Raw genomic sequence first — 18,956 nt, 5'->3', positions numbered from 1 at the left:
AATTAATGTTTAAAAACCGGTGACGTTGTAAGCCCATAGGGCTGGGCCGTTACATATATATTCACATTATTGTATTATATATTATATTTGTATACATTCGGCATTGTCACGAAAATAAATCAATTTAAGTACATTTAACTACTAAAGAAACTGTATATCTCGATAATGGGTCAAGGAACACATTTTTAGATTTTGGCGGTAATCTGTATTACCATCCAACCTATTTATGTAAGTAAATCGCACTATTGCAAAGGCTTTGTTATCGAATTTCTCTATCCGCCCTGTGGGCCATTAGTTCAATCCCGCTGGCTTAATTGATTCTCATGAGAATTTTAAAACTAGTGTAATTATCTTATGTATCAAAATACTCAGCCGAGACTCTAAATTCTAAAAGAAATGTCAATTAGGCTAATAAATTGGCTAGGCATATTATTATATTATATTGTGCATTTTATATCGTGCTTTTTATACTTATTATTATTATTATTATTGAATACCACATTAATTAGCGAATCGCCTATCCATGTATGTCGTGCTATGATCTGTATTTAAAAAATATCAAGTTTGACGAGATTACAAACTGCATCGTAGTGTTTGGTTCCATTGCCTCGCTTTCAAGAAAGAAAGAGCTAGCGCTCCAAACACGGTAGACGAATTTAAAAATTTTATATTGGCCGGGTTCGACCTCGCATAAGAATATCCTCGCAGCAATTTTTGTGGAGTACTGTCTCACGATATGTGCCACTGCGATATACTAGTATACCTTATAGTCCTTGAATATCACTCTATCCAGGCAATCTACAGTTTGATTGGAAAGTACTACATGTATTAGTTTCTATTTTACCACAGTGCTTTTCTGTGAAGTCCCCTAAATGAATCCCGGCATTGGGAATGTGAAAAACCTAAGACGGTCGCCAATCCCGAAGTTATGTGGGTGTAACAATTACAACCAGGGAGATAAAATGCCCATTATCAAATTTAGATTGCTTCTCAAATTGTGTATCCTTCAGCATTTGAGAAAAAACAAAACTGGCTGCCATTTCCCTTAAGAATTTATGGGTTTCAACTACATAAATGCGTGCCTAGGGGGAAATAGTGTTATTTTACTAATTTAGTTTGATTCTCATTGTTTTCCACAACGTTATTACACCTATAATATATATCTGCTTAGTTTCCAGTCCATTTTCTCTGTACATTTTTGAAAAATCCAAACATGGCCGCCGTTTGCCATATGATTAAATTAAGAATGAAGAACTGCCAGGGATCTGTTATCATTAACAGTTAAAGCTTGATTTTGAATACTTTTCACACACCTGTCAACCATAAAACCATTATATATTTATAGTTTCATATTATTCAAATCTTTTGTCAAATTACCATAAATACATATGGGAATATGGTTAATTATTTATCATATGTTGAGATATTATGTAATTACTTGTCACTTACAAAGATTTTAGAACGGCAGATGTTTTAATTCATTAAAATAAACCTGTTTGTATATTAGTTCATTATTTAGTTATAATTACACTATTTATGTGTGACTGTTGAGGTATAACCACAATGTGGTTCTTCACAATGAAATCTGCTCCAGTTGAAAATATGTCCTACATATATCTCTTAAATATAGTTCTTTATGTCACCTTGCTTTTATGATACTCTATAAAAAGAATACTAAATACATTTCAAAGAAGGCAGGGATTCCCATCTTGCACTCTTGACACGCTCTACAAAATGTAACAAAAAGTATTCTCGATTCTGTTAATTAGAGTGTTTTAATTTTTAAAAGCAACGGCTGCGTATATCCCATTAGAATGATACTAAAAGTTTAACTTCTCAGCACTATCGGAAAGCTTACTTGTAGGTCTGTGTAGTATATGAAAATCACCATAATATTTATATAGATAATTAATTACATAAAATCGTGGGGAAAAGTAGGTCAAAATTCTAGGTCACATGCCAATGTATTACTTCCTATTCACGTTCAATAATAATTACGGGCGTATTTCTGCCAGTTTTGGAGCATTTCAATTTTTCTTTCGCCATTAAACTTCACGAAGGTATACTTTTTGATAAAGGGCAATTCTTAAATCGTAACTAAATTTTAAAAAAACGGACACCATCCCCAGTGTTGCGCTTGATAAGCTCTACAAAAATGCAGCAAGCGGTGGAACCGACGTACGAGACGGGTCCGGACTAAAAGCATGCGTGCCCTCAGGGGATGCAATGACTTACCGATGCGTGGTATCTTAAATCGTAATACTGAAATACTAATGAACTAGATCAATTGTTCTCTGACTTACTTGTTTATCTTTAGCAGCCTTTGCAAAACTTTGTAGTTCTATTATGCACCATTTTGGCATGTGGGAGCTGAAATCTACCTCATAATACTGCCAAGAATGCGTCTCGGGATTATATCTGTTACTTAGATGTATTATGTTAACAGATGGATGTCCTGCTGTTGGCACCAAATGGGCGTAACATTGGGCGTTGATCAGATCGATAGGGACGGTCGGATGAAGGTTCTTGGCCACTTCGTCAACGCAGTCAATGTACTCCTGCAGGGGACAGTTTTCTCCAGCCAGAGTGATCTGCCCGTCTGGTCCCCCATGACCTACAAACACGATAACAATACGTCCCTTTTTACTGTGTACTCCAATGAATGTGGTGACTTGATGAAGAAGCTCGTTTTTATTGTACACCATTACTTCATAGCCTACGTTTCCGCCGCACTGGGAAGCCCCGGGGTATAACTCGCGAAAATTTCCGATTTCGCACTGCCTTCTCTCCCTGTCATGTCCGTCGAGTGGTGCTGCCAGAAAAGAAATGCCACCTGTTTAGCTTCTTCAATATCTGCACTGCACGCCTGTCTGGCTTCTTCAGAAGGTGATTCTTGAGATGGCAATACGTTAGTGCACAGTTCCCCACGACCGAGGAGGAATTGGCGATAGTAGTCCCTTTTTTCCTCGTCACTAACCCGTAGATCAGCGCAGTACTCCTGCCATCCCAACTCCACGTATATCTCTAATATGCTCTTTTCTCTAATTTTTTGTTCTTGTTGTACAATTTCCCTAAACTCTTCTACACTAATGCTCTTGCCTGAATCTGTAAAATACATGGCAGATATATTGCATGTATTCCTTTTTTGGGCAGATAGACTTTGCACTTTCAATTTGCCGTAAGAATGTGCATGTCGTTAATGTTGACAAAACAGATATCTCAAATAAATAGGGAATTTGTTGACACTAAGAAGTAATTTGGGTCAAACCTCTGTTGCGTAAATCAGCGGGTTTTTTAAACCTCTTATAATACATGCAGCTCCGATTTTGGGGTAGGTGCCAGTAGCTTTTATAATACTCGCAGCTACAGGGAGTATCAGAGAATAATACGGGGGGGGGGGGTATTCATAGACACCACTGAACTTTTTATTCAAACTAATCATTCAAAATGGATGCCAATTATTATCTCCTGTATCTCCTATACGTGATATCATATAAAATAAACCCATTTAATAACTGAACGCAATCGACCCTAAACATAGGCCGGTTGTGTAGTCTTTCTACACTGATAAAATATTTAAAAACGTGTCACCTGCGGCCGTAATCTCACGCCTGTTTTGCTGTCTTGGATTTTCAACTTATAGACGGGTAAGGCGTTTGTGAAGTTGAACCTAAGATTTGTAAGTGCAAATGCAGAAATTGACGACTTTAACCTCGAATTATGAATCCCAATCTTTGGATGTACTTAGTTAAATCATAAAATTACTGAAAAGTTGACAAGGCCCAGAGGATAAAGGTCCTTGAGGCTCTCACTGTTCTTATCTTTGACACTTTAAATAGCTGGGAACTTCGTATAGCCTATAAAACTGTTCACTTCGTGTTGGTAAAAGGTGGTGAATTTTGTGTTTACTAATGTACATTTTTGAAGCATTCTTTTTCGTCATACACATGTATATTGGAGAAAGCTGATGCTCTGACTTTGAGAAGTCAAATGCAATTTCCTTGGTTTTCTTAGAATGTAAATGTCCTTTTGTTGTTGATTGACCATTTGACTGCTTCATTTGTTGCTATTTGTAGGGTGTCAGGTAACTGGGTTAGCTAGGTTAGTTAGGTTTGAAAAATAAGTAAACACCTTGCCGTGACTCCAAAACCTTAAATAAAGGCATTAACATATGAAACAGTTTAACGTTGAAAAAAGAGGACCTCGAATACTGGTAGATTAATCCCATGTTATCATGGCCAGTTATATCAGGCTGTTAAGATAACTTGCCTCAGCCCGAGAAAAAACTAAACACAGCAATAAAATAAAAAGCCATAGAAATCTTGTGTTTAGATAGGATGAGTGTGGTATTGCAGTATTATTGAACATAATACATTTCATTTCTGAACGAGTATACCACATTACCTGAATAGAGCTGTTTCCATTTGTGAACAAGGAAGGTTAAACCAGTTGCCCTTTGTGCGAGGACAACAATGTGCATACTTATTGGGCCGCCAGAACGGTTGAATATAGCTTTTACCTCTAGAGACAAAATATAAGGCCTCATTCCCATACCTAAATCAATCTAGAAGGATCGAACCATCTCCAAAGGGGATCCCACTAAACTGCATTCAGGTTAAGCGATAGTTAATAACCCTATTACAGCTTCACTGGGCGTGACAGACATCTCAAACTGTAAGGGGGTTATTAAGATGTTTGTTTAAGAACCCGTTCAATTTAGCTGGAGCGACCCATCTCCGAGGGCTTTCTTGCTAAATAACATTCACCTGGGTCTTAGAGCGGATTCTCAACGAATTAAGCCAGGCTTTACAAAGCCGGTGACCTAAAAATGGCGGACGTACATGAAAGAAAAACCGCCTAATCTTTTAATAGTCTCTCCGCCTCCCCACACGTCGTCCCTGCGGGGTACAGTAATTAAATCGCGTCTCCGTTCGCCATGCGGAAGCTACCTGAGAAATATTAAGTGCGCATGCTCATCAGTTAAACTCGTGGTGAAGAAAGCGTGGCGGCTGAAGGCGATCGAAGGAAAAAAGCTCTTCTGTTCTATTATCTTTGAAAACAGAGACGAAAAAGGAATAATTTGGCCCGTAGAGCAGCAATGAATCGACTATCTACGGAGATAATATCACCAGAGATATTCACGGAAATATTAATGTTCGGAGCCGAGATTTAATTACTGTACCCCGCAGGGACGACGTGTGGGGAGGCGTGTGAGAGGCGGAGAGACTATTAAAAGATTAGGCGGTTTTTCTTTCATGTACGTCCGCCATTTTTAGGTCACCGGCTTTGTAAAGCCTGGCTTAATTCGTTGAGAATGCGCTCTTAAACAAACATCTTATGCGTATGACATATAAAAGCACACGTGTAACTGCAACGTGACCTACCGGTAGTATAAATAGGCATTAAGTCTGTTTAAAAACGTACATCTAAAACAATGTTTTTTTTTCTTTTGTCTTTCGAAATTCATCCAAAGCGGAATAACCTATGCTTTTAATCAACCACAAATTGTTTTATGGGTACACGTGAAAAAAGAAAAGCATCGGCACTCTCGTACCCGCCTCTTGATATTATTATTAATTTAATGATTATTATGTGCAACACGAATATTTGATTTGTCTCCTCCCCGTTTGGTGGGTTGTTTTCATTATTTTTAGTTGGGGTATTTTTAGTAAGTTACATGTACATCACCACAGAATCTATTTTTGTCGCGCTAGATGTCGTGAGATAAATAACGCCACCATTAGTATGTCATCCATGGAGTGTGTTTAGTCGATTGGTCTCATTCTGTCAATCCACTTTAGCTTAATTATGCAGGTATTTGTCGCAAAGGTGACTATAGGCATTTCCATGTCCTTGGGTTTGGCGACGGTCCCATTTTCTTTTTCAACCCGGAAGAAAACATGAGATGTTTACCTCAGGTATTGCTACAGGTATCTAAGAGCTAGAGTAACTCACGCTGTGCCTGCTTAGCTGCAGAAGCTTGCGCTCAGAAAAGAACGTAAATTTGAGATGTAAACTGTTGACGCTTGTTGAAAAAGGTGGGTGACATTATTTACTTATTTATTTTTTCATTTATTTATTTATTGCTCCTGGTATTATTCTCATTATTTATCGAAATATATTTTATGATTATTAATTTAACAAATTATCATGAACATGACGCAAAATGGTCATTCAAAGGACTTGATGCTCGACATTGTCATTTAAATTAAATGTACTCTTTACGGGATCCTCCAACCAAAATGAAATTTCCTAAAAAGCAATATTCTCATATTCACTCAACATTTCTCGATCTATCTCTGCACTTGAATTCAATGTTTCATTTTATTTTTAATTAAATGACTTAATTCTGTATAACCGGTCAGTCATTTAGGAAGCCATGTCTTCCTGATTATTTCTGAATGCACCACTGACGTGTCTTCCGGAAGACATTCAATTTTTTTACTGTGACGGGCATCTATTTTTTTTCTGTCGGAAGACGGTCAAAAGTGGAGGATGGATCAACAAAGAAAATTTGGAAGACTGCCAGTAAATTTCTCTAAATCCGCCCGTTTTTGTATGAGAAGTTGTATAGTTTTAAAGGTGCGAATCGGGGGAAAAAGTAGCTTTGCAAAATATGTCGACATAGAAAATAGGACCTGGGGGAATTTTCAAAAGCGTAAAGAATATCTATTATCATTATATCACTTTTATCTACTAAGCTATTTAAATGAAAATTAGGAGACTGCCTCTGCAAAAATACTATGTATACAATTCATGAAAGTAGATCATTAAAGGGTCCCAAAAGGCACGGCTCTCAAAGGTGGATGCACAGCAAAGCAAAAAGGAAAACAGACGGGCATGGTTTCTAAACTACGCAGAACTTAGTGGCCTTCTCTGCCTGAAATAATTGTGTCTTATTGCAAACATACCCGCGGTGCCGTACATGTACAACCCACGGGGGTATAACACTTAATTGCTAAGTTTCTCTCCTGGATAAATTGCTCATGAGGGTTTCAACTGGTAGTAATTAATTTATAACCTTTTGTTAAAAAGGTGTGTGTACCTGATTCCCTTTATGTTAACTACAATACTTTTCGGAGAGTTAGCAATAAGAAAATAAAATAAAACGAATAATAAAAGCACTGATTACTTACTTACTTAATTAATTAATGGATGATCACCAAAATCTAATTATTTTCAATTAACACAGTTCCGACATATCCTGAAAAATTAATAAAAATCTATTTTTGATTTAGGCGGGTACTGAGCAAACAAACAAGCAAACAAACAGAGGTGAAACATGACCTCCTTGGCGGATGTTATAAACAAAGTGAATTAAATATAAGACATAAAAGACACAAACATTAATTAAGAAATTAGAATGAAGCCGATTCCCCAGAATCGCAATAAAATATAGTCACAGGAGTTCTGTGATAGCTGCACCATTTTTATGGTCCACGGCTCTTATCACGGTTTTAAAAGAAATTTACATTTTATACAAAGAAAACGTTGGTTGAAATATATATTTTTTTTTACTTTTAATACTAAGTACTTTTATAATAGTTTTAAAGCCTGTGAAGTTTTAGCACTAGAACACAGCAGTAGGTACATGCACCATACGGCATTTCTTGGCTTTCTTAATCCCAAATGTGTCCATTTAATATAGCACTGGTGCTGGGCTTACTTATCCCCAGACTTTACCCATGTTAGTGTGCATCATAAAGCTCAGGAAACCTTGAAATAATGTTTTAGGGTCTAGGTTATTTATTTATAAAGTAACGCCATAATTCATGTGTAAAAGATACATGTAGCCCTCAAGCTTGAAGGGTATTTTGTTAACACTGTTTTGCAAGCACCCCCCCCCTCCCCCCCATAGGCAACTCAAAGCTTTAATTAGGCATTAAACAAGGATTCTTGGCTATCCCCGACAGTAGCCTTAATACAATATTACCTTAATTTAAATAAGGTCAGGATATAATTTTCTATGTTAAGTTCACTGCAATGGTGCAATGTGCAAAATAAAGAAGGGGATGTTATCTGTTTACGCAGTACAGACATATAGTGTACTGTACTGTACTGTACTGTACTATATGTACTAAAGCCACATGTACCGACCCACTTAATTTTTTTATTATTTTGTATACGTCTAGACTATAGACTATCATTGTGAAGTACATGAAGATGTTTAAATAGTGTTGTAAAGCAAATTACTTACACTTTCACTAATTACAGATAACGATTAAAGCGGAATCAACAGAGTAAACGGATAGAGAGTTATTGAGTGTAAGTTAGGTTTCATCAAAAGTCAACAAGTGTAGAAGATGTCTTTAAAGTCAGAAAAAGATGGAAAAGGTCAAAGTCAGTAACAGTTCATGTGATTGGTTTATTTCATATTTTAATTTTGATCAACTGTTTATCACATGATAACTGAGTTTTGGATAAGGTCCAAGCATGAGTAATCCAAATAATATTTTAGATATATCTAATTGAAAACAAGTCTCTTAGAGATTACCTAATAAGGAAATGTTGCATGGTGACTTGCAACATGCGAATAGAAAATATTTTGTAATCACGCAAAGACAATGGAAAAGAAAACAAGTAAATGCGTGATCAGTACGGAGAAATTGAGTATAAATATTTTGGAGTTGTATAAAGAGAGAGTAAGTGAATAAACGTTCGAAAGCTCCAGATCGTCGTTGTCATTATTTCTCACTATAACAGTAACGAAGAAAATCCGAAAAAATGTCAACTACATAAAATCCCTTTAGATACTACAAACATTTGCATAATAGTGAAATAAACATGCTGTTACACTGTCTGTGGCACAAATAAAAACGTATAGAAATAAATTACACGAATTTATCCAGTATATCGATATGTAAGTACAATCATTTTCTTATCAAAATTAAGTTAGATGCAATTACAGGTTAAGTAATTCAAAGTAAATTAGAATGTACAATTATCCGTTAAATTGTCATTACCCCTGAATGACATGCAAGCTCAAAAAAGAATCCATTGGCTAATTAAAAACATTATAACCAAGTAAATCAATATGAATTTGGTAAATACAACATATTTTGATTAAATTAGCTACATATATACTTTTATACATAAAATATGATATTACCCCAGCAAGGCACTTCAGCAAAATAAAGAATGTTAACATTACAGTGAAGGCATTATTTGTATAAAACTTTTAAAATTACTTGAAAATATTTTACAAATGTTGATACAAAGTCCGTTACAATATGTACAGTTATCATCCTGAGTGATACTGCAGCAGAGCAAAGAATAAATTTTTAACAGAAGTTTACGGCATACCAAGGTGCTACACTTCTAAAATTTTTGTGTATTCGTAACACACGTGCATATATACGTAGAGGGTAGTTTTCGGCCTGGTTTTGACTCTCCAGCGACGTGTCGCTTTAACGTACTTTTTGGTCCCTTTAATGCGTAGTCTGTAATGTTTTCGTTTAGTATCCAGATATGAAACTGAAGTGTGTTTTATGGTCCGATTGTAGTGCCATATTTCACATAGCTTAATACAGGTATGTTCAAAATTTGCATAATTTATCCAGTCTCCCGTAGATTTTACAATTCCGCGAGGGGTACCGTCGGACAGCAGGTAAATAGCTCCCACTCTTCCAAGACTTTGGGTGATATCAAAAGGGTTATGAATAGGCTTAAGAATTCGGCCATAACAAATTATACGTATATAGGAATGTATCATTTCAAAATGAAGTGAACAAGATGTAAGGCAGTTACCATAAGATCAGCTCTAACCTATAGGGAGCTTCAATCTACAGTTGCCCGTATAACCATCACGTCATCCTTGACGTAGGTAGTTTCTGTGTGGCCGTATAACTCGCGGAGTGATACGAATTTTGGATATCCTGCAACGACTTGCATGTCTGATATCGGCCGCTTGGAAATTGATGGGTCGGGTATGAATTTAATAGTGATGTCTGCCGGATCTGTGTCCTTCTGGTCAACTAACGAAATGGACATGCTTTGACCGAATGGCCAACGGAGCTGATCATCAAACTGGCCGGGCATTAGTACGAAATAAATGCTAACGTGGGTTCCCTTTCCAGTTTCGGAACCATCCAGGAAAATACGACAGCACATTTTGTACCCGCGGGGACTGGTATAGAACGGGGGCGAGTCAAGACTGGTGAGACGACCGCTAAGGGAATCCTGACGTTTGCGAAAAAAGTCTGTGATCTTCCAATTTGAAGCACCGCTCTAGCTGTCAAGTCCTTCCAATGTTGAGATTTTCATTCGCTGAAATGTTGTGATTAGCTTTTCCTCTTCTTGGTCAAAACTTTCAGGTACATGGATTTGCTTCTTTAGATCCGGCGGTCTTAAACCATCTTTCATGAAAATTGTTTGTTCGTGCCTCTCTGCGCCTCTGTCTGACCCCTCTCTGAGCTCGGCATCGGGGATGGTGGATTGTCTTGTCCGACATGACTTTTCATGAATCTGCAGAAAAAAATAATAAACAGAATATTGACAGAATTTCCCGGAGAAGATTTGTTCGTGTTATTGTCAATCCTGGTGAGTCTATGGGCAGGTATCATGTTTTACTAAACATTTCCAGAAGAAAACAAATGAAATGTACCTAACCCATAGTTGCAAAACGATAAGCCCGAAAGTTAACTCAAATTTATATTTAGACCATAAGGCGTAGGCTACTGGAAATAGTTAGAAAAAGACGAATGACAAAAACTCCTGAGACATAAGCAAACTGCTAACAGATTGCGGTGAGCGCAGCAGTTGGAATCAAAAGGTGTGATTTTTGGTAAGCACAATAAAAAGTGCTTAAAGCAATAATAACTCTTCGTTTCGGCCAAAAAATGAATTTTCCTGGAGTAAACAACAATTTTCCCATACTTACCAATGGTTAATGAATCCATTTTTACGTTCAAAGTTAGTCCCTGGTTTTTTTCTAAAAAGTTTGGTTTTTTGTTAAAATCTCTTAAGAGATTTTAACAGAGTATAGACATCAATGGAGGTCACGTGGTCTAAAGACAAGTTCAGATATCAGAATAAAAGCTATAACTGCTGTTTCTGTGGTAAAACAGAATATATCATATTTCTATGAGTTATTCACAAGGGTTTTACTATGAAATATAGATCTCATATGAAGAGTTATTATGCCTTTAACGGACGTTAAAATCAAAATCCTATGTAATAAGAGGACCAACCTCCTGGTATTCTTGCAAACATCCAGTCCATATACAGCCATTTTGGTCACAAACTATCTCCAGTTTATTCACTTCAAGTCTCATAGCGTTATCCAGAAATATCTGAAAGATGTGCAATTGAAAATTAATTTTAAAAGGGACGGTGAAGTCACAAAGTGCATCAGAAAAACCTAAGTCAATTATGTGACAAATCTTATAATCAATGAGATGAACAATTAGAGACGAACATACACTTCTAGAAATTACCCGCGTTTACTTACATGTAATACACATAATACTAACGGTCGGGATAGATTCATACAATATTGGTCAAAAATGGTGTCCCACTTCCAGTATCACGTGTTTTTTCATTTATCATTGATCACATCACAGGTGGAAATTGTTATAAATAGTGATTTTCATTCCAGATACCATAACTAACATGATTAGTGGAACAGGAAATACAAACTTGCGGTGAATATCAATATTAAATACCATTTATTCACATTTATAACATGTACCCCCTCAAATCTGACGTTTGACTGTGCTTTCCACAGAGGTAAAGAAATGTCCATTTTATTACAAAAGACACCACTAAATGTCACCAAACTTGCACACATTTAGCATTAGGGTGTGCTTGTTAAAGGTCACGAGTCTATTATAGCGTGTGTCTACCGCGTACTGTAATTATATCCTGTAGACGGCGCGGCCTGCCTTCAACAAGGATAACAATTATGTTTTGTGGAATATTGTTGCATTCTTCCCAAAGGGCTTGGAAGAGTTGGTCCAGATCATTAGAAGCTTGGTTCTCCTTTGCATTGTCCACTTTAATTCATGCCGCAGATGCTTGGCATGGTTAATATCAAGGCTCAAAGATGGTTGCTCCATCCTCTGAACATTGGGTTTCTGCAACACTCAATCACTCAGCAGACGAGAATTGTGTGCAAGTACAGTTTCACGATGGCGCCAGCAGTATCCCTGAAATCACCTCTTGCAAATGGAGTGAGATATTTGTTAAGAATGTTTCAGTGAATTGCCCCAATAACGTTCTTTTCCGGGCAGAACAATTTACTAAAAACAATGAGCTTGGGATGCTCCACAAACGTGGACTGACATGACACCCCAAATGATATTATCCTGCACACACCTTCCAAAAGGCATTCTGCTACATGTCTACGCGTCCTAATTTGACCATCGAAGGCATACAAGAAATACCTTGATTCCTCAGTAAAAATCAGCTTGTTCCTAGTGAAGGTTGACCAAGTTCTAGTAGTTCTGGTGTCACTGAGCCTAACATTCGCAACTGATACCTGATTCCATCTGCAAGAGGGGAACTTCAGGGGTGATCCAGGCTTCATCATGACAGCAAAATTGCCCACAGTTTTCGTCTGGTGAGTGATTTGTTGGAGAAACCCAATATTCTGAGGCGGAGAAACCATCTTCGAGTCCTGTTAAAACCTCTGAGATGAGCACTCGTGGCATGAATTGAAGCGTGCAATCCAGAGGAGAACCAAACTCCAAATATTCCGAACCAATTCCGCCAACCTTTTATGGAAACATGGGACAAGATCCCACAAAACAGAATTGTTTCCCTTGTTGAAGGCAGCGGCGCCGTCTACAGGTGGTAATTGCAGTACGAGGTAAACACACACGCTAACAGACGCGTGACCTTTAACGATCACATGCTAATGCTACATATGTGTAAATTTGGTGATGTTTGGTGTTGTCTTTTTTAATTTAATGGGCGTTTCTTTACCTCTGTGGAAACGACAGTGGAACATCGGATTTGAGGGGGTACATGTAATAAATGTAAATAAATGGTATTAAATATTGATATCTTCACCGCTAGTTAGTATTTTCTCTACCACTCATTATGTTTGTTATGGTATCTGGAATGAAAATCATCATTCATAGCAATTAACTCCTGTGATGTGATCATCTATAAATAAAAGCACATGAAACAGGGGGTGGGACAACCTTTTTGACCAATGCTGTATTGCATAAGCAACCATGACGTAATGAAATTTAACTTCTTGCTGAAAAACGTCATATCCGACTAACTGTTTTATCCCAGTAATGTGCAAGCATCAAAGTAAAACGTTGACCAAACGTTGTACAATTTTGTACCTGTTATCGCATTTTGGCATTCTTCACACTTCTTCAATATCAACACACGCGTGATGTACATTATCAGTAACCTAACTTAATTTCATGCTCTTTTTTACGCAAATGAATAAACCTGAGTTACCATATAAATTGAAACGTGCGTATAAATTGAAATTGACCGGCGGTCACTAATTTTACACTAATTTTAAAAAATGCTAGTATTTATCAGGCCACTTTTAATGCCTCTATAACAAAAATTACAATATTCGTCGCTAACCGTTCACTACCCGACATAAAATTCCACTTTTGTAATAATTAAAGCGTTCAGTAACAACGGAACAAACCTGACTTTCACCGCCTTCTGCGCCTTTTGGACAGGCCGAGCATCGCTGAGCACCACTGGATCTGCAACAATGTACATGTTATCAGACAGCGGGGAGACAATACTAATTAGAGTGAGGGGGAAGTTTGACATGCTTACTCACAAAGACCCCCTTTAACATACAACAGACAAAGTGACTGACACTGCAGTGACACACAGACCGATGTAGTGACAGAAAAGGAAAGTTAGATGGATACATAAACATTAAGACATACAGGTAGGCCATGTACGTGTATATGAACACAGTGATTGATAGACAGACAGAAAAAATAAATACTTCTTGTTACCTAATGAAGTCATCTAGACACGTCGTACAGTGCCTGTGTCCACAAGGAGCTTGCATCGCATCTCGCAGCACCAACTTGCAGGTTTTACACTTGAAGCGTTCGTGAACTGTATCTGGAAACAGTGCAAGATCAAAGCCTCCTTTCGCCGGCTGTGTCGTCTCCTCGGTCGGTGTTTGAGGTATAGACTGTTTACCGGCATCTGCGTCCTTGAAAAAAATTAAGAAAATGCCATGATGTAAACAATAAACATTTCACAAAAATGACATCTTCCAGGAAAACAATCAGGTCGGTTTTCGACCTCGACCTTTGCCTATGAATTTTTTCAGTAAGTATGAGAATCAGAAGTAACATAACCAGAATTATTCAATTTTGCTGCAATATATTACATGATGCTTTACAGCACAATCACCACCAATCTTAATAATATGATATCAGTATTCAAAAATTGTGGCCAACCATGGAAGTTCAAAGTCGCAGCTTAAAAAAAAGTGGTGTGAAAATGTATATTTCCCAAAATGTGCTTGTGTAACTAAAAATAACAAGTTAGAGAATAATAAGTAAAAGTGTCTTCCTTTTATTGTGCTTTAGTTATGTCAATTTTGGCACAATTACACTTAATTCTGCATCAAAAAGTAAATAAGATTCATACGATTGTGTAAAACAGACACTTGATCAAACGCCCAGGTGTACAGATCCATCACCGTCGTAGGCCAGGCTGAGGTTATGAAAAAGGAAATAGATTATGTGGCGGTTGCATTAGCAGATAGCGGATATTCTGATTGGTCTTTCATAAGAGCCAGAATTTCACCCGCAAATAAGAAAGTCACACACCACAGCAGAGGAAAAGAGGGTTAACATTGAGGTGCCTTACGTGAGAGGTTTGTCTGAAAGACTTAAGGCCAAATCTGGACAGTCTGAGGTGCACCCCCTACATGTACAGAACCACCTCCTCCAGCTATTGTTTCCTGGATATTTTCATTTAACAGCCTCTCCCCAGGGAGCCTACGTACTCTCATAGCTGGAGGAGGTGGTTCTGTATATGTTTGGGGTGCCATTTGCAGCAACGGTATTTGCCCATTGCTTCCTCTGGATGAAAACCTTAACGCTGCCAGATACAGAGACATTCTCCAGCAGTACCTGGAGCCGTTCGCAAGAGGAATATACAGAGACAAGTTTAGATTGCAACATGACAATCCAACTCCCCAAACAGACCGCTCAATTTCTGACTATATTCGAAAAAACAACATTCAGCCGATGCCACAGCCAGCAAGAAGCCCAGGTGCAAACCCAATTGAGCACATGTGGGACGAACTTGGTCGTGCCATTCAGAGGAGAAACGTGCCCCCTGGAAATCTAGATGAACTGCGAGATGCCCTGCAAGATGAATGGACCAGAATTCCTCTTCAAAGAGCTGTAACTCTAGTTCACAGTATGCCACGCCGTCTGGCGGCCATAATCCAAGCTCGGGGTGGGCATGCCCGCTATTTTGATTAATAATGAACTCTGAAGATGTTTCTAGACAATTTCCCCTAATTTCATATTAATTGTCAATCACAGTATACATTTATGTTGAATTTTTCACTTGGTACTGTTATGCAAAAAAAGTACTCTTTTTGGGGGCATGAGAAAAAATACCCTAAATAAATTTACGCTTTTTTCACATTTGCATTGTTTGTTTCTCCTTGACTTTACCAATCCTCCAGCTTCACATATTTAACAATATAAACAGTATTAATTTGATTATAACAATAATAATGAAAGAAACAGGGCAATATGCCTCCCAAAATTTCCGTGTACCAACCATTTTGGGCAAGAGTGTATATGCTGAAAAAACAGCATAACTCTAGAAAAATAGTCAGATCAAGTTGACACTCAAACTCGACCTGTATTTTAGTAACGTTGATCACTGTAAGTTTGAAGTAAATAGACCTATCAGTTTGACTTGAAATGCGTTGCCTGTGTTGCATACAGCAGGCTATTTATAGCAAAATAAACAAAAACGCCATAAATTCCAACTTGACCTATATCATTGATTACTCCTGTAAGTTTAAAGATAATAGGCCTCCCAGTTTTCCTTGAAATATGTTGTCTGTATCGCATATATGCTGAAAATGTTAAAAAAGCATAACTTTAGAAAAAATGAATGGATCATGCCGATTTTCGAACTTAATGCATATTAATGTGTTCTGCAAGTTGCATGACCTCGTTACATTGAAATACTTAAATATTGTACTACATAACGTGTTCTCAGACTTACTTGTTTGTCTCTTACAGTCCGTGCGTAGTCTTGTAGTTCTACTATTAGCCAACTAAGAGTTTGGTCATCTAGCTTATATGACCGAGAATTCGTCTGGGGACTATCCTCGTTACTCAGATGTATTATTTTAGTAGACGGGCATCTAGACTTGGTCACCAAATGGGCGTAACATTGGGCGTTGATCAGATCGATAGGCACAGGCGGGTAAAGGTTGTTGGCCACCTCGTCAACACAGTCAATGTACTCCTTCAGGGGACATTTTTCTACCGCCAGAGTGATTTGCCCGTCTGGTCCCCCATGACCTACAAACAAGATGACAATACGTCCTTTTTTACGGTGTTCTTCAATGTACGTGGTGACTTTGTTAAAGAGTTCGTTTTTGTTGTACACCATTACTACCTGGCCCACGTTTCCACTGCACTGGGAAGCCCCGGGGTACAACTCCCGAAAATTTCGGATTTCGCATTTCCTTTTCACTATATCATCTCCGTCGAGTGGCGCTGCCAGGAAAAGAAATGCCACTTGTCTAGCTTCTTCAATATCTGCATTGTATGCCTGTCTGGCGTCTTCAGATGGCGTTTCTGGAGATGGTGTTGCGTTAGTGCAAAGTTCCCCACGACCGAGGAGGAATTGACGATAGTAGTACCTTTTGTCCTCGTCACTAACCCGTAGATCAGCGCAGTACTCCTGCCATCCCAACTCCACGTATTTCTCTAATATGCTCTTTTCTCTAATTTTTTGTTCTTGTTGTACAATTTCCCTAAACTCTGCTACACTAATGGCCTTCCATGAATCTGCAAAATACATGGCAGATATATTGCATTTATTCCTTCTTTTTGGCAGATCGACTATGAACGGCGCACTTTCAATTTGCCTTTAAAATGTCCCGTTAATGTCGACACACCAACGACCTCAAATAAATAAGGGGACTTGTTTACACTATGAGGTAATTTGGGTCAAACCTCATGCAATGGTCTTTTTAATTGTTTTATAACAATACACTTAGCTCCGATTTTGGAGAAGGAGCCAGTAGCTGTTATTATACTCGCAGCTACTGGGTGTATCAGAGAATCATTTGGGGTGGGCTGCCATTCATAGACACCATTGAATCATTAAAAATTGATGCCAATTTTTACCTCCTGTATCTCTAATATGTGATATCATATATAATAAACCGACTAAGAAGCTAACCGCAATCGACCCTAAACATAGGCCGGTTGTGTAGTCATTTCTGCATTGATAAAATATCTAAAAACGTGTCACCCTCGACCGTAAATTCACGTCTGTGTTGCTGTCTTGGATCGTCAATAGGTCTTATAGACGGATAAGGCGTTTGTGAAGTTGGACCTCAGATTTGTGAGCACAAATCCGAAAATCGAGCCACAAATTAAGAATCCCAATCCTTGGATGTATTTAGTTAAATCATAAGCTTCCTGAAAAGTTAACAATGCCTAGGGAATAAAAGTCCTTGAGGCTCTCACTGTTCTCATTTTAGACACTTCTGGGAACTTTGTATAGCTTATAAAACTGTTCACTTCTTGTTGGTAAAAGGTGGTGAATTTTGTGGTCACTAATGTACATTTTTGAAGCATTCTTTTTCGACATATACATGTATATTGGAGAAAGCTGATGCTCTGACTTTGAGAAGTCAATTGCAATTTCTTTGTTTTTTCTTAGAATGTAAATGTCCTTTTGTTGTTGATTGACCATTCGACTGCTTCGTTTGTTGCTGTTTGTAGGGTGTCAGGTGACTGGGTTAGCTAGAAGAAAGGTAAGTACCTTGCCGTGTCTCCAAAACCTTAAATAAAGCTATTAACATATGAAACAGTTTAACGTTGAAAAAAGAGGACCTCGAATACTGGTAGATTAATCCCATGTGACCATGGCCCCGAAACTCGAAAGCATCGCGTATTGCGAATAGCTATATCACATAGAGGCTACAATGTATTGTATGGGGCGAGTATGGGCGAGTTAAGGAATCCAGATGCTTGTGCTCGGGGCCCAGGTATATCAAGGCTGTTAAAATAACTTGCCTCAGCCCGAGAAAAAAACTTAAACCAGCAACAAAGTAAAAAGCCATAGAAATCTTGTGTTTAGATAGGATGGGTGTAGTATTGCAGAATTATTGAACATAATACATTTCATTTCTGAACGAGTACACCACATTACCTGAATAGAGCTGTTTCCATTTGTGAACAAGGAAGGTTAAACCAGTTGCCCTTTGTGCGAGGACAACAATGTGCATACTTATTGGGCCGTCGGAACGGTTGAATATAGCCTTTACCTTTAGACACAAATATAAGGCCTCATTCCCATACCTATATCAATCTAGCAGGATCGAGCCATCTCCAAAGGGGATCCCACTAAACTGCATTCAGGTTAAATGATAGTTAATAACCCTATTACAGCTTTACTTGGCGTGACAGACATTTCAAACTGTAAGGGGGTTATTAAGATGTTTGTTTAAGACCCCATTCCAATACCTAGAACAATTTAGCTGAATAGACCCACCTCCGAGGGGTTTCTTGCTAAATAACATCCAGCTGGGTCTTAAACAAACATCTTATGCGTATGACATATAAAAGCACACGTGTAACTGCAACGTGACCTACCGGTAGTATAAATAGGAATTAAGTCTGTTAAAAAACATACATCTAAAACAATGTTTTTTTCTTTTGTCTTTAGAAATTCATTCAAAGCGGAATAACCTATGCTTTTAATCAACCACAAACTGTTTTATGGGTACACGTGAAAAA

At 37.9% G+C, this 18,956-nt stretch overlaps 1 protein-coding gene across 1 annotated transcript; it reads right to left on the bottom strand.

Annotated features, from left to right (window-relative positions):
* Positions 1-8,365: 8,365 nt before the first annotated feature.
* Positions 8,366-17,164, bottom strand: LOC106180535 (uncharacterized). The gene is made up of 5 exons (XM_087019414.1): positions 16,201-17,164; positions 13,944-14,149; positions 13,619-13,679; positions 11,190-11,291; positions 8,366-10,464 (listed from the first exon to the last, which is right to left on the bottom strand). The coding sequence occupies exons 1-5, from the start codon at positions 17,005-17,007 to the stop codon at positions 10,228-10,230; spliced, it is 1,413 nt and encodes a 470-aa protein (XP_086875540.1). The 5' UTR covers positions 17,008-17,164; the 3' UTR covers positions 8,366-10,227.
* Between the last annotated feature and the right edge of the window lie 1,792 nt (positions 17,165-18,956).

Source organism: Lingula anatina, chromosome 8 (genome assembly GCF_051362555.1).
Source record: "Lingula anatina isolate TDL-2025a chromosome 8, LinAna3.0, whole genome shotgun sequence".
In the NCBI taxonomy this organism is placed as follows: Eukaryota; Metazoa; Brachiopoda; class Lingulata; order Lingulida; family Lingulidae; genus Lingula; species Lingula anatina.
Note: the sequence above shows the minus strand (reverse complement) of the source record. Positions and strands in the feature narration are given on the sequence as shown.